This window comes from Osmerus mordax, chromosome 25 (genome assembly GCF_038355195.1).
Source record: "Osmerus mordax isolate fOsmMor3 chromosome 25, fOsmMor3.pri, whole genome shotgun sequence".
NCBI lineage: Eukaryota > Metazoa > Chordata > Actinopteri > Osmeriformes > Osmeridae > Osmerus > Osmerus mordax.
In genome coordinates, this window is record NC_090074.1 from 209515 (window position 1) to 232899 (window position 23385).

At 46.6% G+C, this 23385-nt stretch overlaps 2 protein-coding genes across 4 annotated transcripts; one reads left to right on the forward strand and one right to left on the reverse strand.

Annotated features, from left to right (window-relative positions):
* Positions 1–4953: 4953 nt before the first annotated feature.
* LOC136933690 (myotonin-protein kinase) lies at positions 4954–18384 on the forward strand. Of its 3 annotated transcripts, none has more exons than XM_067229180.1 (15): positions 4954–5209; positions 8612–8703; positions 8788–8871; positions 9061–9156; positions 10255–10403; positions 10829–10922; positions 11247–11444; positions 11695–11943; positions 12035–12114; positions 12218–12314; positions 12603–12724; positions 13017–13147; positions 15134–15258; positions 15477–15551; positions 16679–18384. In XM_067229180.1, the coding sequence occupies exons 1-15, from the start codon at positions 5044–5046 to the stop codon at positions 16778–16780; spliced, it is 1860 nt and encodes a 619-aa protein (XP_067085281.1). In that variant the 5' UTR covers positions 4954–5043; the 3' UTR covers positions 16781–18384. The 3 variants fall into 3 exon arrangements, 2 of the variants coding, with proteins under 2 accessions (XP_067085281.1, XP_067085282.1); XM_067229181.1 differs by having other exon boundaries at positions 15134–15195; XR_010874828.1 differs by lacking the exons at positions 15477–15551; positions 16679–18384 and having other exon boundaries at positions 12583–12724; positions 15134–15193.
* Positions 18385–18386: 2 nt separating this feature from the next.
* zgc:171929 (uncharacterized protein LOC100124596 homolog) lies at positions 18387–20099 on the reverse strand. Its single transcript, XM_067229182.1, has 5 exons — positions 20000–20099; positions 19673–19711; positions 19350–19546; positions 18952–19138; positions 18387–18816 (listed from the first exon to the last, which is right to left on the reverse strand). Exons 1-5 carry the CDS (start codon positions 20097–20099, stop codon positions 18491–18493), a joined length of 849 nt encoding a protein of 282 aa, XP_067085283.1. The 3' UTR covers positions 18387–18490.
* Between the last annotated feature and the right edge of the window lie 3286 nt (positions 20100–23385).

Consider the following 23385-nt stretch of genomic DNA (forward strand, 5'->3'; position numbering starts at 1 on the left):
TTCAGTAATTATTTGTCTTGGGCTCACCTGTCTTCTGCCCCCATGTCTTCTGACTGCTCCCCGCCAGAAGGGCTGTCTGTGCGAGGAAGGCTGTTTTCATTGAAGGGGTCCTCGTCCTCTTCCGGCCCGTCCAAGGGCCAGCGCAGTTCCCCACTGTCCACCTCGCTCATCTCAGTGGGCTCCACCACGATGGAGGGCAGCCGCTCCCTGCAGTGCAGCTCACACTTTGAGTTTGACTCTGTGGCCACGGGAAACTCAGGAAAGATCTAGGTAGCAGTTGAAAGAGGGACAGTACTGTAACATGATGAAGGTAAAGAGATCAATGTGGCATGGCCTTCATTGTGTGTGTGTGTGTGTGTGTGTACTGGAAAAACCTCCGTTCTCTTTGGGCCTGGGGCCTGACTTTGTAAGGTTAGATTTAGAGAATTGATCCTATTTGATTTGTCTCCCCAATTAAAAAAGGCATTGCTTTTTAGGGAGGTACAATGCAAAAAGGTGATGCATGGGCCATCCACTGTTGACAGCTGCCCAAGTATATTTTTAATATTTTATATTCAGTCCCGTAGGTGTTTTTGTGTCTAATCTTTTAATCCAAAGGGTTTCTTCTCTTGGTCTGTCCAGTAGCTGGTAGGGTTAGGGTTAGTGTGGCTGGTAAGGTTAGGTGTGGTGTAGTTGGTAGGGTTAGGGTTAGTGTAGCTGGTAGGGTTAGTGTAGCTGTTAGGGTTAGGGTTAGTGTAGCTGTTAGGGTTAGTGTAGCTGGTAGGGTTAGGGTTAGTGTAGCTGGTAGGGTTAGTGTAGCTGGTAGGGTTAGGGTTAGTGTAGCTGTTAGGGTTAGTGTAGCTGGTAGGGTTAGGGTTAGTGTAGCTGGTAGGGTTAGGATTAGGTTGTTAGGGTTAGGGTTAGTGTACCTGGTAGGCCCTGCTTCCTCTCCTCTGTCCTGGACTCTCCTCCATGGGTGAATCTGTTGGACCCGTGATGGTAATCACACTGTAGACAGACCAAAGACCATTATTTAGTTCATTGATCACATAAAAACAATTTACAGACTATTTAAGTATATCATTCTTTGCATGTAGACACGCACGTTAGACACGTGGGAGTAGCTCAGTCTTTTCTCACACACACACACACCTTGACAGCCTACAAAACGTGCGCCAAGATCAGCAAGCCTTTTTATAGCCACAGGCCCAGGGTCATATTAGTGTTGCACGTCCTACAGCAGCTCTATAGCAGAACCCTAACCCTGGACAGTGAATCATGGGAGTGTTCAGGACTGGTTAGTCTCACCATGACATTAATCCCTGCTGTAAGACTATAATGAGGTAACAGACTTGCATGCTCAGTGACTTCTCACTTCTCAGGGATAGGGGGATGGAAGGGAAGTTAGTTAAAAATAATATCCAGTACAAGAGTAAAACAACCTGGATTTCCCTTGTTAGTGCTAAAACAGCTTATTGGATACAACATATTCTCTGTACCCGTTAACTCCAATACCCTGACAGTAGTCAGTAGAAGAATCTGACACTAGCAGTGCTCAAAAAGAACAAATACTCAATATTATTTCACATAAAACAACACAGACTCCATCCAATAATTCAAAATCAAAGAGCACCTTTACTAAAACAGCTTGTTCTATTCCTCATTGTCTTGGTTACAGAACCACCAGGCTGGAGAGGGGAGCATTGAGCTCAGCCCCTCGCCCCTGACCCTCGCCCCTAACTCAGACACCAGACTCTTGCCCACACCAGACTCTTGCCCACACCAGACTCTCTTACCCACACCAGACTCTCTTACCCACACCAGACTCTCTTACCCACGCCAGACTCTCTTACCCACACCAGACTCTCTTACCCACACCAGACTCTCTTACCCACACCAGACTCTCTTAACCACGCCAGACTCTCTTACCCACGCCAGACTCTCTTAACCACGCCAGACTCTCTTACCCACGCCAGACTCTCTTAACCACGCCAGACTCTCTTACCCACGCCAGACTCTCTTACCCACGCCAGACTGTTACCCACGCCAGACTCTCTTACCCACGCCAGACTCTTACCCACACCAGACTCTGTTACCCACGCCAGACTCTCTTACCCACGCCAGACTCTCTTACCCACGCCAGACTGTTACCCACGCCAGACTCTCTTACCCACGCCAGACTCTGTTACCCACGCCAGACTCTGTTACCCACGCCAGACTCTCTTACCCACGCCAGACTCTTACCCACACCAGACTCTGTTACCCACGCCAGACTCTGTTACCCACGCCAGACTCTCTTACCCACGCCAGACTCTTACCCACACCAGACTCTGTTACCCACGCCAGACTCTGTTACCCACGCCAGACTCTCTTACCCACACCAGACTCTCTTACCCACACCAGACTCTCTTACCCACGCCAGACTCTCTTAACCACGCCAGACTCTCTTACCCACACCAGACTCTCTTACCCACGCCAGACTCTCTTAACCACGCCAGACTCTGTTACCCACGCCAGACTCTCTTACCCACGCCAGACTCTCTTACCCACACCAGACTCTCTTACCCACACCAGACTCTCTTACCCACACCAGATTCTTACCTGTGAGGCGAAGCTGGGCCCCCACTGGCAGGGGTGCAGCTCATGTCTGTTCGGGCTGGTCTGCAGGGTCCTCTTCAGAAATGTCAGAATGTGTAGTTCAATGTCTTAATAAAACCAATGCAGAATCAACTAAAGAAATCTTCTTGAAAGCTTTATCTTTAGTTGTTCCTCTATTTCCTTTCTGTCAGTTTAGTTCTGGTTCCCTTTCTACGGACCTTCTCATCTCCTTTACATATGCATTGACACAAACAAGATCACATTCACATTGTAACACGCAAGCCAGCTTTACCGACAGACGGCTTAATGCCACATTCAATTACAAACAAAGTGCTGATGTCTAGCTGATTGTGTCCGCACACGGGCTGTGGCCTTGATGGGAAAACTGTCGTGAGAGTTTTCTCTGACCACCCTGACCACCAAACTTCACATCTATCAGATTTACATTTACATTTACATTTTACATTTTAGTCATTTAGCAGACGCTCTTATCCAGAGCGACTTACAGTAAGTACAGGGACATTCCCCCCGAGGCAAGTAGGGTGAAGTGCCTTGCCCAAGGACACAACGTCATTTGACTCGGCCGGGAATCGAACTGGCAACCTTCAGATTACTAGCCCGACTCCCTCACCGCTCAGCCACCTGACTCACAGATTTATATTGTCTTATGTATATGTCTATATTAGCCTAATATTACAATGACCAGGCCTACATACTCTGGTAAATCGTTTGCCTTGTTTTTATAAATATTCTGAAATATTACTTTTGGCCACATGGTGGTGCTGGTATGTGGTACGGTTCAGCAGTGTTCAACTGTAATAATAACAATTCCCTCTCATATCTAAAACAGCTTTGCATAAATAAAGTTTGTTAACGCCTCATAGACTATGCACTGGTGAGAGTAATGTATCCTGTTGACAATTATTTATATACATTTTTTTATTTAGCAGTCTATAGCAGTATGTTCTTGCACTGGGACTGGTAACCTAGGAGACCAGGGGACCAGGGTACAAGGACGTCGTCCGTCGTGCGCTCATCTAAGATAGTGTTGTTGCCCAGGCAACAGAGGGTGGCGGCTCAGCACCAGTTCCTCAGGAAAACATTCCTCCTACTGTCTGCACAGTTTTGCTGCGGGTACACACACTCACCCACACCACACACAAGCACACATTCCTAAAGAATAACACACAATATGCCAAGACACACTTACATACTTTTAAGGGCAAAGATACTTGCAGACTTGCAAGTGCACAAGCACAGCACACATTTAGACTCATAGATTTATGAAAAACATTCGGGCTGATTCAGGGTGGAGGGAGAAGAGTCAGGGAGGAGGGATTCAGGGAGGAGGGATTCAGGGTGGAGGGAGTCAGGGTGGAGGGAGTCAGGGTGGAGGGAGTCAGCATGGAGAGTGTCAGGGACGAGGGAGTCAGGGTGAAGGGAGAACAGTCAGGGCTGGATTCAGGAAGACAAAGTAAGCGAAAGATGATATGGAGGGACAGTCTTGACAGCCTTGCAAGAATTAGCACATTCTCATGAAACACAATAAAAATGTTATGTGCTCTATAGTTACAGTTCTTCTTTTTTATTCTCATTAAGTGTTATTAGACGAGAAGAGGAGAAATGAGAGTAGAAATGTAACACTGATGACAAATCACTTTTAGGACTGAACACAAAGAAGTGTGTATTGACCGAGCAGAGTTCAGGGAGAGAGAGGAAGAGACAGAGGGACACACCAAAAAAGGTCTGGAATCAGCTGTGAGGAACAGCAGACGCTACTCAGCCCCGTAGAGACAGGAGAGAGAGAGAGGAGCAGAGACAGAATAATGAGAGAGAGAGGAGCAGAGAGAGAGAGATAGTGATAGAGGAGTCAAGAGAGAGAGAGAGGGGTAGAGAGAGACAGACATGCATACACAGTCAAACAGGAAGAGCAGGTCAGTGTCTCAGGGGTTAAATAGTGAGTCAAGGAGACATTATACATTATGTATAATCACACAGACAGGTGGAAGGAGACAGAGACAGACAGGTGGAGGGAGACAGAGTGAGCCGAGAGCAGAGAGACAGGTGGAAGGAGACAGAGTGAGCCGAGAGCAGAGAGACAGGTGGAAGGAGACAGAGTGAGCCGAGAGCAGAGAGACAGGTGGAAGGAGACAGAGACAGACAGGTGGAGGGAGACAGAGTGAGCCGAGAGCAGAGAGACAGGTGGAAGGAGACAGAGTGAGCAGAGAAATAGCAGGGGGCTGTCCGGAGAGGAAGAGGGAGGGCAATCCAGAGGAGGAAGGAAACAGACTGGTTGACAACTGTAAACCCACAAGAATCCCCAGCTGCCTCAGTTAGTGGACACTGGACTGCTTCCATCGACACTCCCCTCTCAACCAGCGAAAGGCACCAGAGACACGACAGGCCCCATGGACACCAGGGACTGGTGGTGTCGCTGAACCCCGGCAAGGCTCCCTGCTGGCCAGCATGTCAGCAGGTCCGGAGCCCCAGGAGGCGGGCCTGCTAGAGGGTCCTCAGACCGCAGGGCCCGTGGGTCTACAGACGCTGCTAGACCTGCTGGTGGGAGTGTATCAGGAGTTCTGCTGCTCACACCTGGCCAGAGAGAAGTACATCTCAGGCTTCCTTCAATGGGGTGAGTGGCCCTCAGATGTGTGTGTGTGTGTGCTTCAGATCATGACCTTTCCACTTGTACTTCCACTTACCAAATAATCGTTTTCCACATACATCTGTATATAGAGTGTGAATACACACTTTTATTATTAATGTCTAATCCAAGTTTTATTTACAAAACGCACACACTTAGTTGGGGTTAAGTTGGTATTGGGTGTTACTCCATGCTTTGAATATTCATTTAAAAAAGTATTATCCAAGTTAGTTTTCTTTTTTTATTTACAAAAAACGGAAGAGAATAATAACTAGCTATTTTGAGCGTTTGTTTGTTGCTAGCTAGCAAGCTTTTGTATAGAGAGAGCCTTGCTAGGTAGCAAATGTTGATGTTGTAAACATACAGTTTTTTAAATATATTTGAACTTATTTTAACTCAGAGCCTATCATCTGTCATTTAAACCATGAGGCGTTAACATCTGATAATACTTTAAAAAAATAAATAAAGTGAATGACCTAGTTTATGTCTCTATCCGGAGTTCTTAGTCATGGTGTGTGTGTGCATGTGCGTGGGTGGGGAGGGGACTGGTGGTGTAAAACTGCAGATACAAGGTCATGCAAGATAACACTCCTAACCCGCGGTCAGACAGACCCTCCAGGGATATTCCCTGACTTACTCACACATTCACCCATGTACACTACTGGATATGTAAACACACACACACTCATCACACATTCACCCATGTACACTACTGGATATGTAAACACACACACACTCAATTCAACTCATATAGACACACTTTTACCCAAAGTATATCACAGAACCTGGCTCATTGCCTCAACATATCCACTAACACCACGTATGCGTGTTTTATTGGGAACATTGGACACACATTCTCTCCTTCACTAACACACATTCTCTCCTTCACTAACACACATTCTCTCCTTCACTAACATACATTCTCTCCTTCACTAACGCACATCAGCTCCTTATGTTTTCTAAACATCCATTTCACTCATCTCTCTCAATAATCAGAATGTCAAATAGTTTGGCTACAGTATGGTAGAAGTGTGTGTGCCAGTGTGTGTGTGTTTGTGGCCATGGCAAGGTATCATATATCTCAGTGATCGAGATTCTTATTTTAGTTGTAGCATTTGTCTATCTTGTAGGCAGGGTGTCAGAATTAAACAGTTGACCAGTAGTGGGGCGAATCACTGAGCTTGAGTATGGTGAGACACACCTGTCTGTCTGCTCAACACAGCTGTCTGTCTGCTCAACACAGCTAGCTGTCTGTCTGCTCAACACAGCTGTCTGTCTGCTGAACACAGATGTCTGTCTGCTCAACACAGTTGTCTGTCTGCTGCACACAGCTGTCTGTCTGCTCAACACAGCTAGCTGTCTGTCTGCTGAACACAGCTGTCTGTCTGCTCAACACAGCTGTCTGTCTGCTCAACAGAGCTGAGTGTATCTGCTCAACACAGCTGAGTGTATCTGCTCAACAGAGCTGGCCAGACCAACAGCCATCCGCAGACTCAAGGCCTTATTGTCTGTTGTTAGCTTAGAAGTCTTTCCTTGTCTGCATTTATCTTTTTTTTGTAAAAGTTAACTGATCTTTCCCGTATTCCTGTATTAATAGGTAACTTTATAAGATGTTTGAACATGGTATACTTTAGAAAGGACGTGTTTACCATACCTTACTAAAGTATTTAGGGAGTCAGGTGGCTGAGCGGTGAGGGAATCGGGCTAGTAATCCGAAGGTTGCCAGTTTGATTCCCGGTCATGCCAACTGACGTTGTGTCCTTGGGCAAGGCACTTCACCCTACTTGCCTCGGGGGAATGTCCCTGTACTTACTGTAAGTCGCTCTGGATAAGAGCGTCTGCTAAATGACTAAAATGTAAAATGTAAATGTATTTCAAAAGTTAAAACCCAGTGGTAAAATCTGTTTTTAATAGTTCAACATTTAGAAAGTTTCGATAGATCATTACGAATATATTCAAATAGTTCCGCAAATGTACATAACCCATGCCCTCCTAGTTATTACTTTTTCACCTTTATTAAGTTATTTCACTATTCCAACATTGCTTGCTGCAACACTGGTTTATTGAGACTATTCGAGAGAAAAGGTTAAATCGCCCAGAATGTAAACTCTGTATCTGCTTCCTTTCTTCTCTCTCTCTCCTCTCTCTGACCATGTCTGTTTAGATGGGAGTTGTTTTCATTTATGAGGCAGCCAGGAAGGCTGGCACAGTTCCACCATGTAAAGGGTTATGGTAAACACTGGCAGCCAGAGAAGGTACTCACACAAGAGAGAGTACCACACATATACATGCACTCCAGAGAGTACCACACGTACACATGCACTCCAGAGAGTACCACACGTACACATGCACTCCAGAGAGTACCACACGTACACGTGCACTCCAGAGAGTACCACACGTACACGTGCACTCCAGAGAGTACCACAAAACACATGCACTACAGAGAGTACCACATGTACACGTGCACTTGAAATGAAATGTTCTACCCAGGCTTCTCTTTCTACCATACTGGGGGTAAAGCAGATGAGAAGTACTGATGATGATAGAGGACTTGTGTGTCTCTGTACAGTGTACTGATGATAGAGGACTGGTGTGTCTCTGTACAGTGTACTGATGATAGAGGACTGGTGTGTCTCTGTACAGTGTACTGATGATAGAGGACTGGTGTGTCTCTGTACAGTGTACTGATGATAGAGGACTGGTGTGTCTCTGTACAGTGTACTGATGATAGAGGACTGGTGTGTCTCTGTACAGTGTACTGATGATAGAGGACTGGTGTGTCTCTGTACAGTGTACTGATGATAGAGGACTGGTGTGTCTCGGTACAGTGGCAGACCAGTACCTTACTCCACTATTACCATTGTGGGAGTCTGTAAAGCACATGATGGTGTTGATCAGAGATCAATTCTGGCAGTTTCTCACTTCCCCCCCCCCCCGTCTCTCTGTCTGTTTGTCTATCTCTCTGTTTCACTGATTAAATATTGTACACTGTTGCTTTGGTCTTGCTTGCATTCTTCCCCACAAGGGTGAGAGGAAAAAACGATATGGAAAAATGTGCCTTAAAAAAGTCTTAAATGGTGCCAGCTGTTTTTAGAACCCACACAGCAGGCTCTATTTTTGGCCGCTGGTATTTAAAGGGGAACTGGGTGCTAAGTTATTGCTAGTCTCGGCTTCTTTCATACACACATGTTAGAGGTTTCCACATTGTCTGTATTTCATGGAAGGCTGAAGACTCTTGACACTTTAGGACACAAGGATAGTCAGGGGATGCTTGTTAACTACACGTTACTGTCTGAGGGGTGTACAGGGTGTTACAGACAAATGACCATATTTGTAATAAAATGTACACCGTTTTGTGTTTGTCCCTAACCCCTTCCTATCCAATTACAGCTGACCCCCTGGTGAGGCAGGTGAAGAAAACTCGCATTAAAAGGGACGACTTCCAGATACTGAAGGTGATTGGTCGAGGGACCTTCAGTGAGGTGAGAGGAGGATGCTGGGATCATACTAGCCTCATTCAGCAGTTTAATATGATTCCCATGTTTACATTCACGTTGCTATTGTAGGTTGCCGTGGCGAAGATGCGTAACACGCAACAGGTTTATGCCCTTAAAATCATGAACAAGTGGGACATGCTGAAACGAGGAGAGGTACACAAACACATACACACACATACACACCAAAACACAGAACTACATGAAGTCTGTTCAAAGTTTGCAAAGTTGAGAAGGAGCAAGTTTCCTTTGTTGTTTGTAGCTTGTGATGTGGATCAACATTTATCTTGGTATTCGTCTCATTGTTTGTGTGTGTGCATGTGTGTGACTTTGTGTCCCACACAGACAGCATGTTACCAGGAGGAAAGAGAGGTTCTATTGAAGGGAGACAGACGCTGGATTACTGAGCTCCACTACGCTTTCCAGGATGACAACTATCTGGTAGGTCAGGGGTTAAGGGTCAGGGTAGTGAGGAGTTAAGGTTAGGGGTTAAGGGTCAGGGTAGTGAGGAGTTAAGGTTAGGGGTTAAGGGTCAGGGTAGTGAGGAGTTAAGGTTAGGGGTTAAGGGCCAGGGTTGTGAGGAGCAGAGTTGGGTAACGTTACTTTTTAAAGTAACTACTTACGTTACTTAGTTACTTGCTGTAGAGAGTAAGGCGTTAAGTTACTTACATTTACATTTAGTCTTTTAGCAGACGCTCTTATCCAGAGCGACTTACAGTAAGTACAGGGACATTCCCCCGAGGCAAGTAGGGTGAAGTGCCTTGCCCAAGGACACAACGTCAGTTGGCATGACCGGGAATCGAACTGGCAACCTTCGGATTACTAGCCCGACTCCCTCACCGCTCAGCCAACTGACTCCCTACTTTTGGGTTACATTAAGAAAAGTCTTTTATTTCTAAGACAATTCACCTTTGTCACTCTTAGGCCCAGAAGGCACATTTAATGGGTTGACCTCAGCAATAGCACATATTGTACTGAATATTCAGTGTCACTTGCATATAACATGATCAATCCTCACTATACAGCAAGACGGATCAAGGTAATAATCCACCATAATGAAAAGCAATATTTGTATGAAGTTCTTGAATCAAGAAACTCTTTAATCAATAAATAATGTTGTAAAATGCCAGGCAGAAGTCTAGTAGTTAACTAGCTCTACAATTTACCAGGGCTAGGCTAGGGGGGGCATCGTGTATAGCATGCCTACAGTCTACAGTCAGAGCTCACGCAAGAAGGTGGAACATAAGGAAGATAGCCTTTCCAAAACTTGTAATGGTGTAGCTAATAGTTTGTGAAAGACCCAGAGAAACACAAATATCCAAATTAGTGTGGTTGGAGCAAAACCAACAGGCAGGTAGCTCTCCAGGAACTTGGTTGGAGACCCTACATACTTGTTCAACATCAGATTGCTAATATCTCTGTATCACAAACAATTGTAACAACAGAACGATAGAACAAGATTAGTTTCCATTTTAAGAATCCTGTGTCCCTGTTTGTCTCCTTCTCAGTAGCTGATGTTCCTGTTTGTCTCCTTCTCAGTACCTGGTGATGGACTACTATGTGGGGGGGGACCTGCTGACCCTGCTGAGCAAGTTTGGGGACTGTCTCCCCGAGGACATGGCCCAGTTTTACCTGGCTGAGATGATCCTGGCCATAGACTCGGTCCACAGACTGGGTTATGTGCATCGGTGAGTCTCTTGCTATCGGCTACGCAGACACACAGCTCGCAGGTCAGCAAGGGAACACGTTTTTGGCGTTACTAAGACATTTAAAATAGTGTGAATACAATGAAAGCTATAAAAACATTTGAAGCATCGGTTACACAACAGCATTGACCAACCATAGTCTAGAGTTTGCCTAGCAACACAGTTTGCCTAGCAACACAACCCGTTTACACCAGTTATCAAGAAACACAGCTAACAACAGTGTGATTGCCCCTAAGGTGTTTAATCAAGTATTGCCTGGACAGTTAAAATATGTGTGGATTCAAATATATGATCTGGAAATGTACTGTGTAAAGATGTAGAAACCTGTTCTATCATTACAAACATACACAACTGTGTCTATGGCCATTGTTTGTGTTTGTGTGTATTATTCGTTGATCCTTCTTCAGAGATATTAAGCCTGACAACATCCTGCTGACCGCCACCGGCCACATCCGGCTGGGAGACTTTGGCTCCTGCCTCAGGGTCCAGGAGGATGGCATGGTGAGATATGACCATACTGCTGGGGAAACCTGCCCCTTGTTTTCCATAACAGTCGCCCACTTTCATGTGTACAGTACAAACGGTGTGTGTGTTGATGTTAGTGTTCATGTGTAGCCAGTGTGTATCGTGAAACTCACTCCTCAGGTATGTAACAGGCCACCCGCGTCAACGAATTGCTAGCTTTTCGTTGGCGTAGTTGGTAGTGGTGGCGCTTGGGAAGCCAGAGGTGGTAAGTTCGAACCCAGTGCGGGACGATTTGCCCGATACCTCTGACGGAGCTTGCAAGACCACGTCTGTTACACATGCTTTACGGTGCGTGTGTAGGTGCACTCCTCCTTGGCGGTGGGGACCCCTGACTACTTGTCCCCAGAGATCCTGCGAGCCGTGGAGGGCGGCGGGGTATACGGGCAGGAGTGTGACTGGTGGGCGCTGGGCATCTGTGCCTACGAGATGCTGCTGGGCATCACGCCCTTCTACACAGAGTCCATCTCCCAGACGTACGCAAAGATCGTGCACTTCCAGGTCAGAGGGCAGATTCAGACACAGCTAGCTCAGAATGAAGACAAGTATAATAAAAGTGGAATGTTGGTAGTGCAGTTACTGTGCACTTAAAATATCATTGTGACAGAATGTTTGACAAATGAAATACAATAGGTATTAACATCTTAACATGAAAGGTCTTGTACATCTACCAACAAGATACTGTATATTGAGATACAGTACATCTGTATATTTTTCCTAACAAACAAGGGTCCATCATATTATCCTCCAGGAGTATTTTGAGTTCCCAGCATCTGGTCCTGAGGTGTCAGAAGTGGCACGTTCCTTCATCTCAGGGCTGATCTGTGAGCGGGAGGCTCGTCTGGGGCGACAGGGCCCAGGAGACTTCTGGGATCATCCCTTCTTCAGAGGGCTGGACTGGGGCTCCCTGCCCCAGCTGCCCGCTCCCTTCCAGCCTGAGGTGTCCAATCCCACAGACACCTCCAATTTTGATGTGCTGGATGACTGTTTGAGGGAAATGGTACTTTGTACACACACTATGACAATACTGTTTTTCTCTTTTCTTTTACATTATTTGGTTAAGTATTTAAATGTTTGGTTTCGTCTGGCAGGAGACCCTGTCTGATGTGATGGACAGGGCCCCTGTTGGAGTTCACTTGGCTTTTGTTGGATATTCCTACACAGCCACAAGGTACATGTTTGGTATATCCCAGCAGTTGTGTGAATACTTTAAGTTTTAATCAGATAGTATAATATAGGCAATATAAAAAAGGTAATAGGCCAGTCTCTTACAGGCAGACAGGGGCCTTGGATCGCAGTTGTGACATCATGATTGAATTTGATAACCAACGTTTCAGAGAATGTGAAAGTCTTCATCTTCAAGAGAAGCAGGTAGGTTGGTCTTGTTTTTCCTGGTCTGGTTTAGCAGAAGTTCCATCACAAGTCCTTTGCATCTTTAAGCGAGAATGCAAGCTGTCACTGACAGCATCTAAAATGTGTCTGTCTGCTGTGACGGGTAGCTGGGTTTAGTGACTGCTGTATCCAGGCAGTCTGATAAGTGGTTAGGGTTAGAGTCTGATAAGTGACGGTGGTGTGGGTTTAGTGGCTGCTGTATCTCCCACCTGTTTTCTTGGACAGGCAGTCTGATAGTGTCTGTCAGTCTGGTGGTGTGTGTTTCAGACTCAGGTGTGGCAGGTCAGAGAGGCAGAAGACTTGCCTGGTTCTCTGGAGAAGAGCTCTGCAGCGTGCACTCACAGCACAGCTCAGGACCACATTACGAGACTTGATGAGGATTTGCACAGGTGCAGAGAACCCCATGAGCAACACACTAAATACTCTATAAAATAGTTAATTGCAGTTCGAGCTTTTAAATTGATTATTTTCCTTTTGATTTATTCTGCAAAATCACATCCATATAGCTGTAGTACGTAGAAGGCAATGTGACCAAATGTAATTAGGATAGCCTATGAATAAATTACAATGAATAACACAACAATAAATGTTTATAACAATGAATAACTGTAATTTATTTATATTTAATGCTTTTAAATGGTAAATGTTCTCATTTATAAATGTCTCCATCCATCCACTCAGACGGCTACAGGAGGCAGAGAGAAGGAACGGAGATCTGGAGGGGGAACTGGCGAGGCTGAGAGGAGATCTGGAGGGTGAACTGGCGAGGCTGAGAGGGGAGATCCAGGGTTTGAGGAGCTGCAGGGACACAGGCAAGGACACATCCCCTCCAGACGCGTCCCCTCCAGACACGTCCCCTCCCGTCCCCTCCAGACACGTCCCCTCCAGACACGTCCCCTCCCGTCCCCTCCCGACGCGTCCCCTCCCGTCCCCTCCAGACACGTCCCCTCCCGTCCCCTCCAGACGCGTCCCCTCCAGACACGTCCCCTCCCGTCCCCTCCCGACGCGTCCCCTCCCGTCCCCTCCAGACGCGTCCCCTCCAGACGTGTCCCCTCCAGACAAATCCCCCCCAGACGCGTCCCCTCCAGACGCGTCCCCTCCCGACGCGTCCCCTCCAGACGCGTCCCCTCCAGACGCTTCCCCTTCCAATTCGTTATCCCCTGAGCAGCAGCTGCTCCTTCTGCCTCATATCCATAACCTGTGGTGGGCTTAGGGTTAGCATCGAGCAACTTTTTCATACAGGCGATTATACTGCCTAGCATCTCAACAGTCTGCAGTCTCAAAATAAAGGTTGTATGGTAAGAGGTCCAGACAATATGAGACTCAGTAAGTGAGAGAGCAGCATAGAAGCCTAAGCTGCATCTGCTTATGTTGGAGCACTCTGGTCGCAGCAGTAAATATCAATGCTAAGAATAGACCTGGTATGCAGTGATTGGACTTCCCCCTCAGTAAATCAAAACGGTGTGGTAAGCTTTTGAAGATGGAATGTTAGAGCTATTCTTCAGGAATGAAAGGTTTGTCTCCTACAATGCACAATAGCAGTAGCATACTTATGCAAAAGTATCCTTAATTGTCTTTCCATTAGAAGAGGTTGAATTGGTAAAATATCAGAACCCAAGCTCTAACTAGTGTAGAGCCCGTGGAATATATCTCAGGTTGCTAGTTCTTTTAATTAAACAGACAGAATGTGTTTTCCCTTGTAAATGTCCCTATTTTTAATCAACAATTTGTTGAATAAGCTTGTCAGTTAACAGTTATCTGGCTATACAATCTTTAGTCATATGGGTAGCTAGCTTTAATGTTAGGTGCTGAAAGCCAGACTGTAAAGTGCTAGCTAGATGGCTAATGCTATGTGGTGACTGGTGATATAAAGCGAACCCACACTGACACCTTGGCCTCCTCATACAACAGGAAACCTCTCTTTGCCTTAAGTTCATGGCAATGTGAGAAATAAAATGTTCGTTGCTGAAGTGGGGTCTTTGCCAGTTTCTTGTGAAATGCATTCTGTATGCATTAGTTCGTTTCTGAGTGTTGTTGCTGTGTTTTCAACAAACGCTAGTTGAAGTGCCCATCGGCCATCGCTAGGCAGCGAATCCATTTATTTATTAAATAAACAAAAAAACACAAATGCTCTGTATGTAAGATTACTACCATTATTGTGTCAGTTGGGATGTAGGGATAACAAAAGTGAGACCAATTTGTTTGCTGACCAAGAGCACCCCCTAGCCTACTGGTCAGAAAATTCCATTTGAGACTGGAGAAACCACTGAAAATTGCAGCGACACTTTAAACATTTATAGACCTATTTATTGTTCTAACAGCTCATACAATTTCACACACATTGCACATCCTTTGGTCCTCAGCAACACACCTTCACATTTGCAACTTCTTTGTATGCTTGGTTCAGTAACCCTAACCCTTAACGTGCCTCTCTCTCCTCCAATCACGGAGCTGCTCTCTTAATGTGCCTCTCTCTCATCCAATCACAGAGCTGCTTCTTCTTCTCTCTCCTCCAATCACAAAGCTTCTCCCTAAATGTGCTTCTCCTCCTATTACAGAGATGCTCTCTTAATGTGCCTCTCTCTCCTCCTATCACAGGGCTGCTCTCTTAATGTGCCTCTCTCTCCTCCTATCACAGAGCTGTTCTCTTAATGTGCCTCTCTCTCCTCCTATCACAGAGCTGCTCTCTTAATGTGCTTCTCTCTCCTCCTATCACAGGGCTGCTCTCTTAATGTGCCTCTCTCTCCTCCTATCACAGGGCTGCTCTCTTAATGTGCCTCTCTCTCCTCCTATCACAGAGCTGTGCGTCTGCTCATCACCTCTGTGTCTGCCTGCCCACTGTGTGGACCTCGCGGGGCATGTAAGCCTGTTCCAGCCACTCCACTCTCTTTCTCCATTTCTGTCTGATATGGATAACTTAAAGGTATTCTAGGGATACTTCTGACATAGGTCTTATGGAAGCTTGTAGCTGTTGTTGCCGGGAGCCAGGTGTAATTTGTGTAAATAAAGTAAACGTGTCAAGAAAGTACCAAAAACTATTTCTATAACTCCCATAAACTCTCTTGTAACCAGGGCCAATGTCTCTTACTGCTCTAAGCTCTTGTGCCCAGTGACTGATGCCCTGATTTGACTGTGTTCCAGATGAAGACAGTGCCCCCCTCCTGTCATTACCCGCTGGTGATCCCACTACATCGCCACTTGTTGCTGTTTCACAGGGTAAAGATACCACACCACATCCTGCTACACAAGATACCACACCACATCCTGCTACACAAGATACCACACCACATCCTGCTACACAAGATACCACACCACATCCTGCTTCACAAGATACCACACCACATCCTACTGCTTCACAAGATACCACACCACATTCTGCTGCTTCACAAGATACCACACCACATCCTACTGCTTCACAAGATACCACACCACATCCTTCTTCACCAGATACCACACCACATCCTGCTACACAAGATACCACACCACATTCTGCTGCTTCACAAGATACCACACCACATCCTACTGCTTCACAAGATACCACACCACATCCTTCTTCACAAGATACCACACCACATCCTGCTACACAAGATACCACACCACATCCTGCTTCACAAGATACCACACCACATCCTGCTACACAAGATACCACACCACATCCTGCTACACAAGATACCACACCACATCCTGCTACACAAGATACCACACCACATCCTGCTTCACAAGATACCACACCACATCCTACTGCTTCACAAGATACCACACCACATCCTGCTACACAAGATACCACACCACATCCTACTGCTTCACAAGATACCACACCACATCCTACTGCTTCACAAGATACCACACCACATCCTTCTTCACAAGATACCACACCACATTCTGCTGCTTCACAAGATACCACACCACATCCTACTGCTTCACAAGATACCACACCACATCCTTCTTCACAAGATACCACACCACATCCTGCTACACAAGATACCACACCACATTCTGCTGCTTCACAAGATACCACACCACGTCCGACTGCTTCACAAGATACCACACCACATCCTACTGCTTCACAAGATACCACACCACATCCTACTGCTTCACAAGATACCACACCACATCCTGCTACACAAGATACCACACCACATCCTGCTTCACAAGATACCACACCACATCCTGCTGCTTTACATTGGTCAAGGGATCACACTACACCATGCACCTGAGAGATGGATCTATCAATGTTGAGGGAAAAGGAATACTTTTACATTTTGTTTTTCAATATTATTGTTTGACTCTACCTCTTTCTCTCACTTCCTCTATCTCACACACACACACACACACACACACAGGTGCGTTGGCCACAAGCGAGATGTGAGTCATACCTGCTGGTGTGTGCGGAGGGGGGTGATCTGCTGGCTTGGGGGAGAAAGTGTTGTAAAGAGCTTTCATGACGGCCCTGCTCACCTACAGCGAGCGGGAGCATCTCTTCCCCTCGCCTGTCTCCCCGCCAGGCCTTACAGACACAATAGGATGGAACCAGGTGGACTCCACCTCGGTACAGGAGGCAAACCACAGGGTCTTCCTGGTTGGCAAAACAGGGGAATAAGATTTCAGATTTGCTGTCACTTAATGGAGTTGTAATTTGAACTTGGTATTCATGGAATGGACACAGAAGTTCTAGACTGACGAAATGAAGAAATGAAATGGAATTTCAGAAATGAAGGACATTCTCGAATGGATCAACAAAGGAAATACCCAAGTGAGGTTAAGATGGTTTACGTAAAGTGAGGCATGGAAACAACAAGGACATCAATGGGACAGAAGACACTGGTTGGAATATAGGTTAGGGTTAGGGACCCTTGTTGGAGCAGCAAACGTAGGGTTAGGGACCCTTGTTGGAGCAGCAAACGTAGGGTTAGGGACCCTTGTTGGAGCAGCAAACGTAGGGGACACTAAGACACACTGCTGTCTGCTCAGACCTCGTTGGTGAATTTGAAGGACCAGTTACACTGTGTGTGTTTTTATTACATATGCATATACATGTATCTATGCATCCAGGTGTGGGTTGTGTTGAGTGTGAGGTATTCATTGCACTAGGGCAGGTTGTGCCTCTACAGAATACTCCATCACAGTATGTGTAGTATGTTGGCAGCAAAACCGTGGAGGAATATATAGGGCTCCATAAGTAATGTGCACTGTTGATCTTTGTCCAGAGCTTCACAACTTCATGCATTGTTTGAGGGAAATAAGGCTCAGTGAGAAAATGTATTTATGCGGATTATGGATTGATGTATTTCGATGGTTAGAACTGAAATAGTAGCATTGTTTTAGGCTCAAATCCCGAATACACAGTGCATAAAGTATTCATACCCCTTAAATGTTTTGCCATTTTGATAGAGCCTTACTCTTTGCACCAAAGATCAATTTCATAGCTAAGGTAAATGTGGCATTTGGTGTATTTAAAAAATAAATAGAAATTAAAACTATTTCTGATATCTCATTATAGGGTATTGTGTGAGATTCAAAAGGACAATTTAAAAAATATGCCGTTATAGACCAAGGTTGTGGCGGGTCTGAATACTTTACGAATGTACACATACGATTTTCCACCTTTAGAATTTTCTGTTATATGCAAGGCCATGTCTGTTATATGCAAGGCCATGTCTGTTATATGCAAGGCCATGTCTGTTATATGCAAGGCCATGTCTGCACCTTGATGTTTTAAGCCGACCATAAGCATCTTACACAGTGAAGAGGAAGCTGTATGAGTGATGTTAAGTAGGTGTGAGGAAAATACTGGAACTCCTGAGAGAACGCATGTTGGGTTAGGCACAATATAGCTGCAAGGCACTGGTGTTGCAAAGTGGTGTTGAGCAAAATAAATTCACCCACAGCTACTTTTAAGGTTGATATATTTATATATTGAATTTGTATTTAAAAGCAATGAAATTATACTTAAACATAAACCTTTATTTCACCCATCAAATTATTGGAGTATTAATTCATAAAATATTTATTAGTTAATTCCTAAGATTGATTTCTAAAGTATGTTTTCCTCTTAACTGCCAGCAAAAATGTTCACAAATGTCTTGATTGTTAAATCCTCTTCAGTGATCCAGGAGAGTAAGAAGAAGGATTTGTCTCTTGGCAGCATCAGACCATCACATGTAATACCCTGGGGAGGAGTACATTAAAAAGGGGCTCAGTTTGTGTTCCCCAGCGCCAGGCGTGCCGGCATGTTCATGTGCCTGGCGCCGGTAGTAGCGCCGCAGGGCGGGGCTACCAGGGTGGCACTGCCGCACGTGCAGGAAGTACTCGTCTGGTCGGTTGGACGTGTAGCCACAGTCTTCACACACAAAGATCTTGGAGCGTCGCTGGCGGTAGGCGTACTGCTGCCTCACTCCGTGGATCTTCCTCAGGTGGGACTCCAGTGAGCAGCGCTGTGTGAAGGCCTTCTCACACAGCTCACATCGGTATGGGCGAATGCCTGAGGAGCAGGTGTAGAGTGTGTCTGTTTGCTTGTGGTGCCTGGATATACATGTATACATTGTATTTCCCAGCAGTATTGAGATATTACAGTAACAATTCTCCGTGGTGTGTGTAAGCTGGGTAGAATCCTCACCTGTGTGTGTGCGCATGTGCCTCTTGAGGTCGAAGGTGTCATTGAAGCCTTTGCCGCAGTACCTGCAGGGGTGTCTCTTGACCAGGCTGTGGCACTTGAGGTGCCGTGTGAGCATGCGCTGCAGAGGGAACACCTTGTGGCACAGCGCGCACACATGGTCCCCTGCAGACGTGGGCATGGAGCGGGGCTAGGGGAGAGAGCACAGCTTCACTACTACAGCAGGGTTACAATCACAACTGTTACTCTGGCTACTAAGATGAGCTGACAGACAAAAGTAGGCACTCAGACACATTTGTATACCCTCCCATACACATGTTATACATTCTTGTTTTCACAGAATTATACACAGCAACCATACATCAAAAATGATAACCCTAGGGACGAATGGATTAAAGTACCTTGGCTCTGGAGGCTAGAGCATGAGGATGGAAGTAAGTGGCTGGGGCCAGGGTCTGTGTGAGGAGAGTCGGCCAGCTCTGGCTTGGACCTGGTCCTGACACTGCCTTCTGTGTGGCACCTCCAGATCCTCTCCCTGATCCTGTGGAGGAGCAGGGAGGACTGGAGGGCTGGGGAGGTCCAGGGCTGGTGACAGATCCTCTCCCTGGTCCTGTGGAGGAGCGGGGAGGACTGGAGGTCTGGGGAGGTCCAGGGCTGGTGACAGATCCTCTCCCTGGTCCTGTGGAGGAGTGGGGAGGACTGGAGGGCTGGGGAGGTCCAGGGCTGGTAACAGGAGAAGATGCCAGCTCTTTTTCCTCACTTACTGTCAAACAGAAGACAGGAAAACTCAGTGAGCTACACGGCATGTTTATAAAGAATTGTCACAAAAATTTCTTGTGTAAATCTGTACAGATGATACCTCAGCAAAAATCTATACAATAAAATTACTTATCCTTGATTTCAATGGCACACACAATACACACATGTGGTGAAAGAATGTCTTATAACAAATTAACTAATTATGTTGAGTGTTAATTTCTCTCTATGTCACTGGATATTAGGGAGCAACATGTAAAGCATTAATACAACAGATTCCAAAATCACCACTCACGCGTCTGGTTATCTTCCTGCCCGCCAGTCTGCCGGGGATCTCTCCATCTCCACCCCCCACACCTACCCTGCTTCTTCTTTACAAGGAAGGACCGCGGCATTCTCCTCTGCTGTCATCCAAGACCTTCTAGGTTCTGCCTTCACATCTGACTGTCCCCCTTATTAGGATTGGGACCAGGCGGACCTTATACCTCCTTCAACTGAGACACTTTACCCACACCAACGTCCACCTACTAAGCAGCTAAAGAAAATCACTGCACTCATTTCCATAATCTGAACTGAGCTGAGTGAGACTGCTGGCTCTGGGGGGGGGGGTGTTTTGACTGGTGTGCACCTGTGTTGACTGTGCACATGATGCTCTTTTAACTGGTCCCCCGCTGGTTTTGCATGGCAGGCAGTGAGAATCTGGCCTCCTCATTCAAGTGGACCTTGGCATGCAAATGTTGGCCGGGCCTAGCCCGACCTGAGGCCCTGAGTAACAGGAGCGTGCATGGAGAAGCCCGCAGTCAGAACTGGTAGTAAAATCTGCCTTTACTTTCCTCTCCTCATGGCTCTGATTGTCTGGTGAGGCTGAGCCCCTAGTACAACACAGACAAAGGCCCTTCAAATGCTGTGAAAAGGACTAAGCCTTGGACTGTTTGCCATCCGTTGACAGCTCAGTTGAAAGAACTTGTGAACTGTCAAGTATTGTTGTTTGTTGTCCTCACCCACTCCGTAATTTGATAATCCCCCAATGCTTTAAAAACAATTATTTGAAGGATTGATTTTGAATTAATTGGTTTGTTCCCTAGCTATATCTACGTGTTTTTATCTACCATGTCACACTATATATTTAACGAATGATCTGTACATTGAAACACAAACACAAACCACAAAAGCTACAAGTAATTGATGTTTGGGCTTTCTGACATTCACAAGTCATGAAGGTCAAACCTAAAACATGTCTGATGTTACCACACCATGTTGTTCAGTAACAAAGGACAGAAACGGAACTTTGAAAGGCTCATTTCACTGTACTCTGCATGGCAAATGTAGCTGCAGAAAACTCTCATGCAAATACTCTAGAGGTCACTGGAAGCACAACTCAACAGGATGATCCTTTACCTCTTTGGTAAGAACGAAGATTATACCGGTTTAAAGAGCAGTCAGTTATTTAATTCCCCTTGAGGCTTTCACGTTGGCTGTTTGAATGGTAACAAACAAGTATGCAATAATGGTCCTGGTACACTTCCTGGTACACTTCCTGGTACATTGCACATTTCCTGGTACACTTCTTGGTACGGCAGCTGCTCCTCTGCTGATGTCCCTCCAGAGGGTGGTGAGGGTTAGGGTGAGGACGGGAGAGCATCTCCCTCCAGAGAGTGGTTAGGGTTAGGGTGAGGCTGAGGACGGGAGAGCGTGTCCCTCCAGAGAGTGGTGAGGGTTAGGGTGAGGACGGGAGAGTGTGTCCCTCCAGAGAGTGGTGAGGGTGAGGGTGAGGACGGGAGAGTGTGTCCCTCCAGAGAGTGGTGAGGGTTAGGGTGAGGACGGGAGAGCGTGTCCCTCCAGAGAGTGGTGAGGGTTAGGGTGAGGACGGGAGAGCATCTCCCTCCAGAGGGGGGTGAGGGTTAGGGTGAGGACGGGAGAGTGTGTCCCTCCAGAGAGTGGTGAGGGTTAAGGTGAGGCTGAGGACGGGAGAGCGTGTCCCTCCAGAGAGTGGTGAGGGTGAGGACGGGAGAGCGTGTCCCTCCAGAGAGTGGTGAGGGTTAGGGTGAGGACGGGAGAGTGTGTCCCTCCAGAGAGTGGTGAGGGTTAGGGTGAGGACGGGAGAGTGTGTCCCTCCAGAGGGTGGTGAGGGTTAGGGTGAGGACGGGAGAGCATCTCCCTCCAGAGGGGGGTGAGGGTTAGGGTGAGGACGGGAGAGTGTGTCCCTCCAGAGAGTGGTGAGGGTTAGGGTGAGGACGGGAGAGTGTGTCCCTCCAGAGGGTGGTGAGGGTTAGGGTGAGGCTGAGGACGGGAGAGTGTGTCCCTCCAGAGGGTGGTGAGGGTTAGGGTGAGGCTGAGGACGGGAGAGTGTGTCCCTCCAGAGGGTGGTGAGGGTTAGGGTGAGGACGGGAGAGCATCTCCCTCCAGAGGGGGGTGAGGGTTAGGGTGAGGACGGGAGAGTGTGTCCCTCCAGAGGGTGGTGAGGGTTAGGGTGAGGCTGAGAACGGGAGAGTGTGTCCCTCCAGAGGGTGGTGAGGGTTAGGGTGAGGACGGGAGAGCATCTCCCTCCAGAGAATCAGAATCAGAATCAGAAAGGGATTTATTCGCCATGAAAGTTTGCACAGACAAGGAATTTGCTTTGGCAGGAAGGTGCATACAATAAACATATACCTAAAATTTAAATATGTGGACTAACTATACTAAGGGTACATAAACTAGCAGTACTAAGTGGGATAAATATAAGTTGCCGTAAATTACAATATAAAAATACAAAAATACAAATATTACAAAAAATACAAATGTACAAGATACCATGTTATGGTGCAGTGCAAAAGCAGAGTGTTTTAGGCAATAAGTCATTTTAGTCAGTGTGGTCCCTTGGCCTTGTTGTTCACCTTCTCAGCAGTACGGATGATACGCTGCAGTCTGCTCTTGTCCTCTTGAGGGGGGTGAGGGTTAGGGTGAGGACGGGAGAGTGTGTCCCTCCAGAGGGTGGTGAGGGTTAGGGTGAGGACGGGAGAGCATCTCCCTCCAGAGGGGGGTGAGGACTGGAGAGCGCATCACTGGCTGTCACCTTCCCTCCGTGCCTCCAACAGGCCTCAGGAAAGTACATTACATTTACATTTAGTCATTTAGCAGATGCTCTTATCCAGAGAGACTTACAGTAAGTACAGGGACATTCCCCCGAGTCCTGTACTTTCTACAGGACCACAGCCACTCAGCCGATGGACTATTCTCTTCTAATACTTCAAAACTGGTTTTCAGGGTTTCAGGAGGTCAGAAAGGGTTAGGCAGAACTGCCTTACAAAGACTGGAGACTGTTGATTGTACTGTGTGTTGCTGTCCTTCAGAGCTGCCTAACTGTATGCAAATCCCAGGTTGAGTGCAGCAGCATGGAAATCCCTGGAAGGTTCTCACCACAAAAACAAGGTAGGGCAGGTGCTGTCTCTAAACACTCCTGGCTTTCAGGATATATTACTGTAGTCTGTCTCTACTTTGTATGTTACATTTTGAAGAGTTGTTGATGTAATGTAAGAACTCTGGTCTGAATATTCAGTTTCAAGGTACTATGATCTTAATGGGCAATATATCTGTCAGGTGACAGAGTAACATGCTGAACAATTAAATGAATTGACTGACAATGAGGACAGGGCGCGTGAAGGACTTTGTCAGGGTGAATAGAGACCAAACAGAACTTGATGC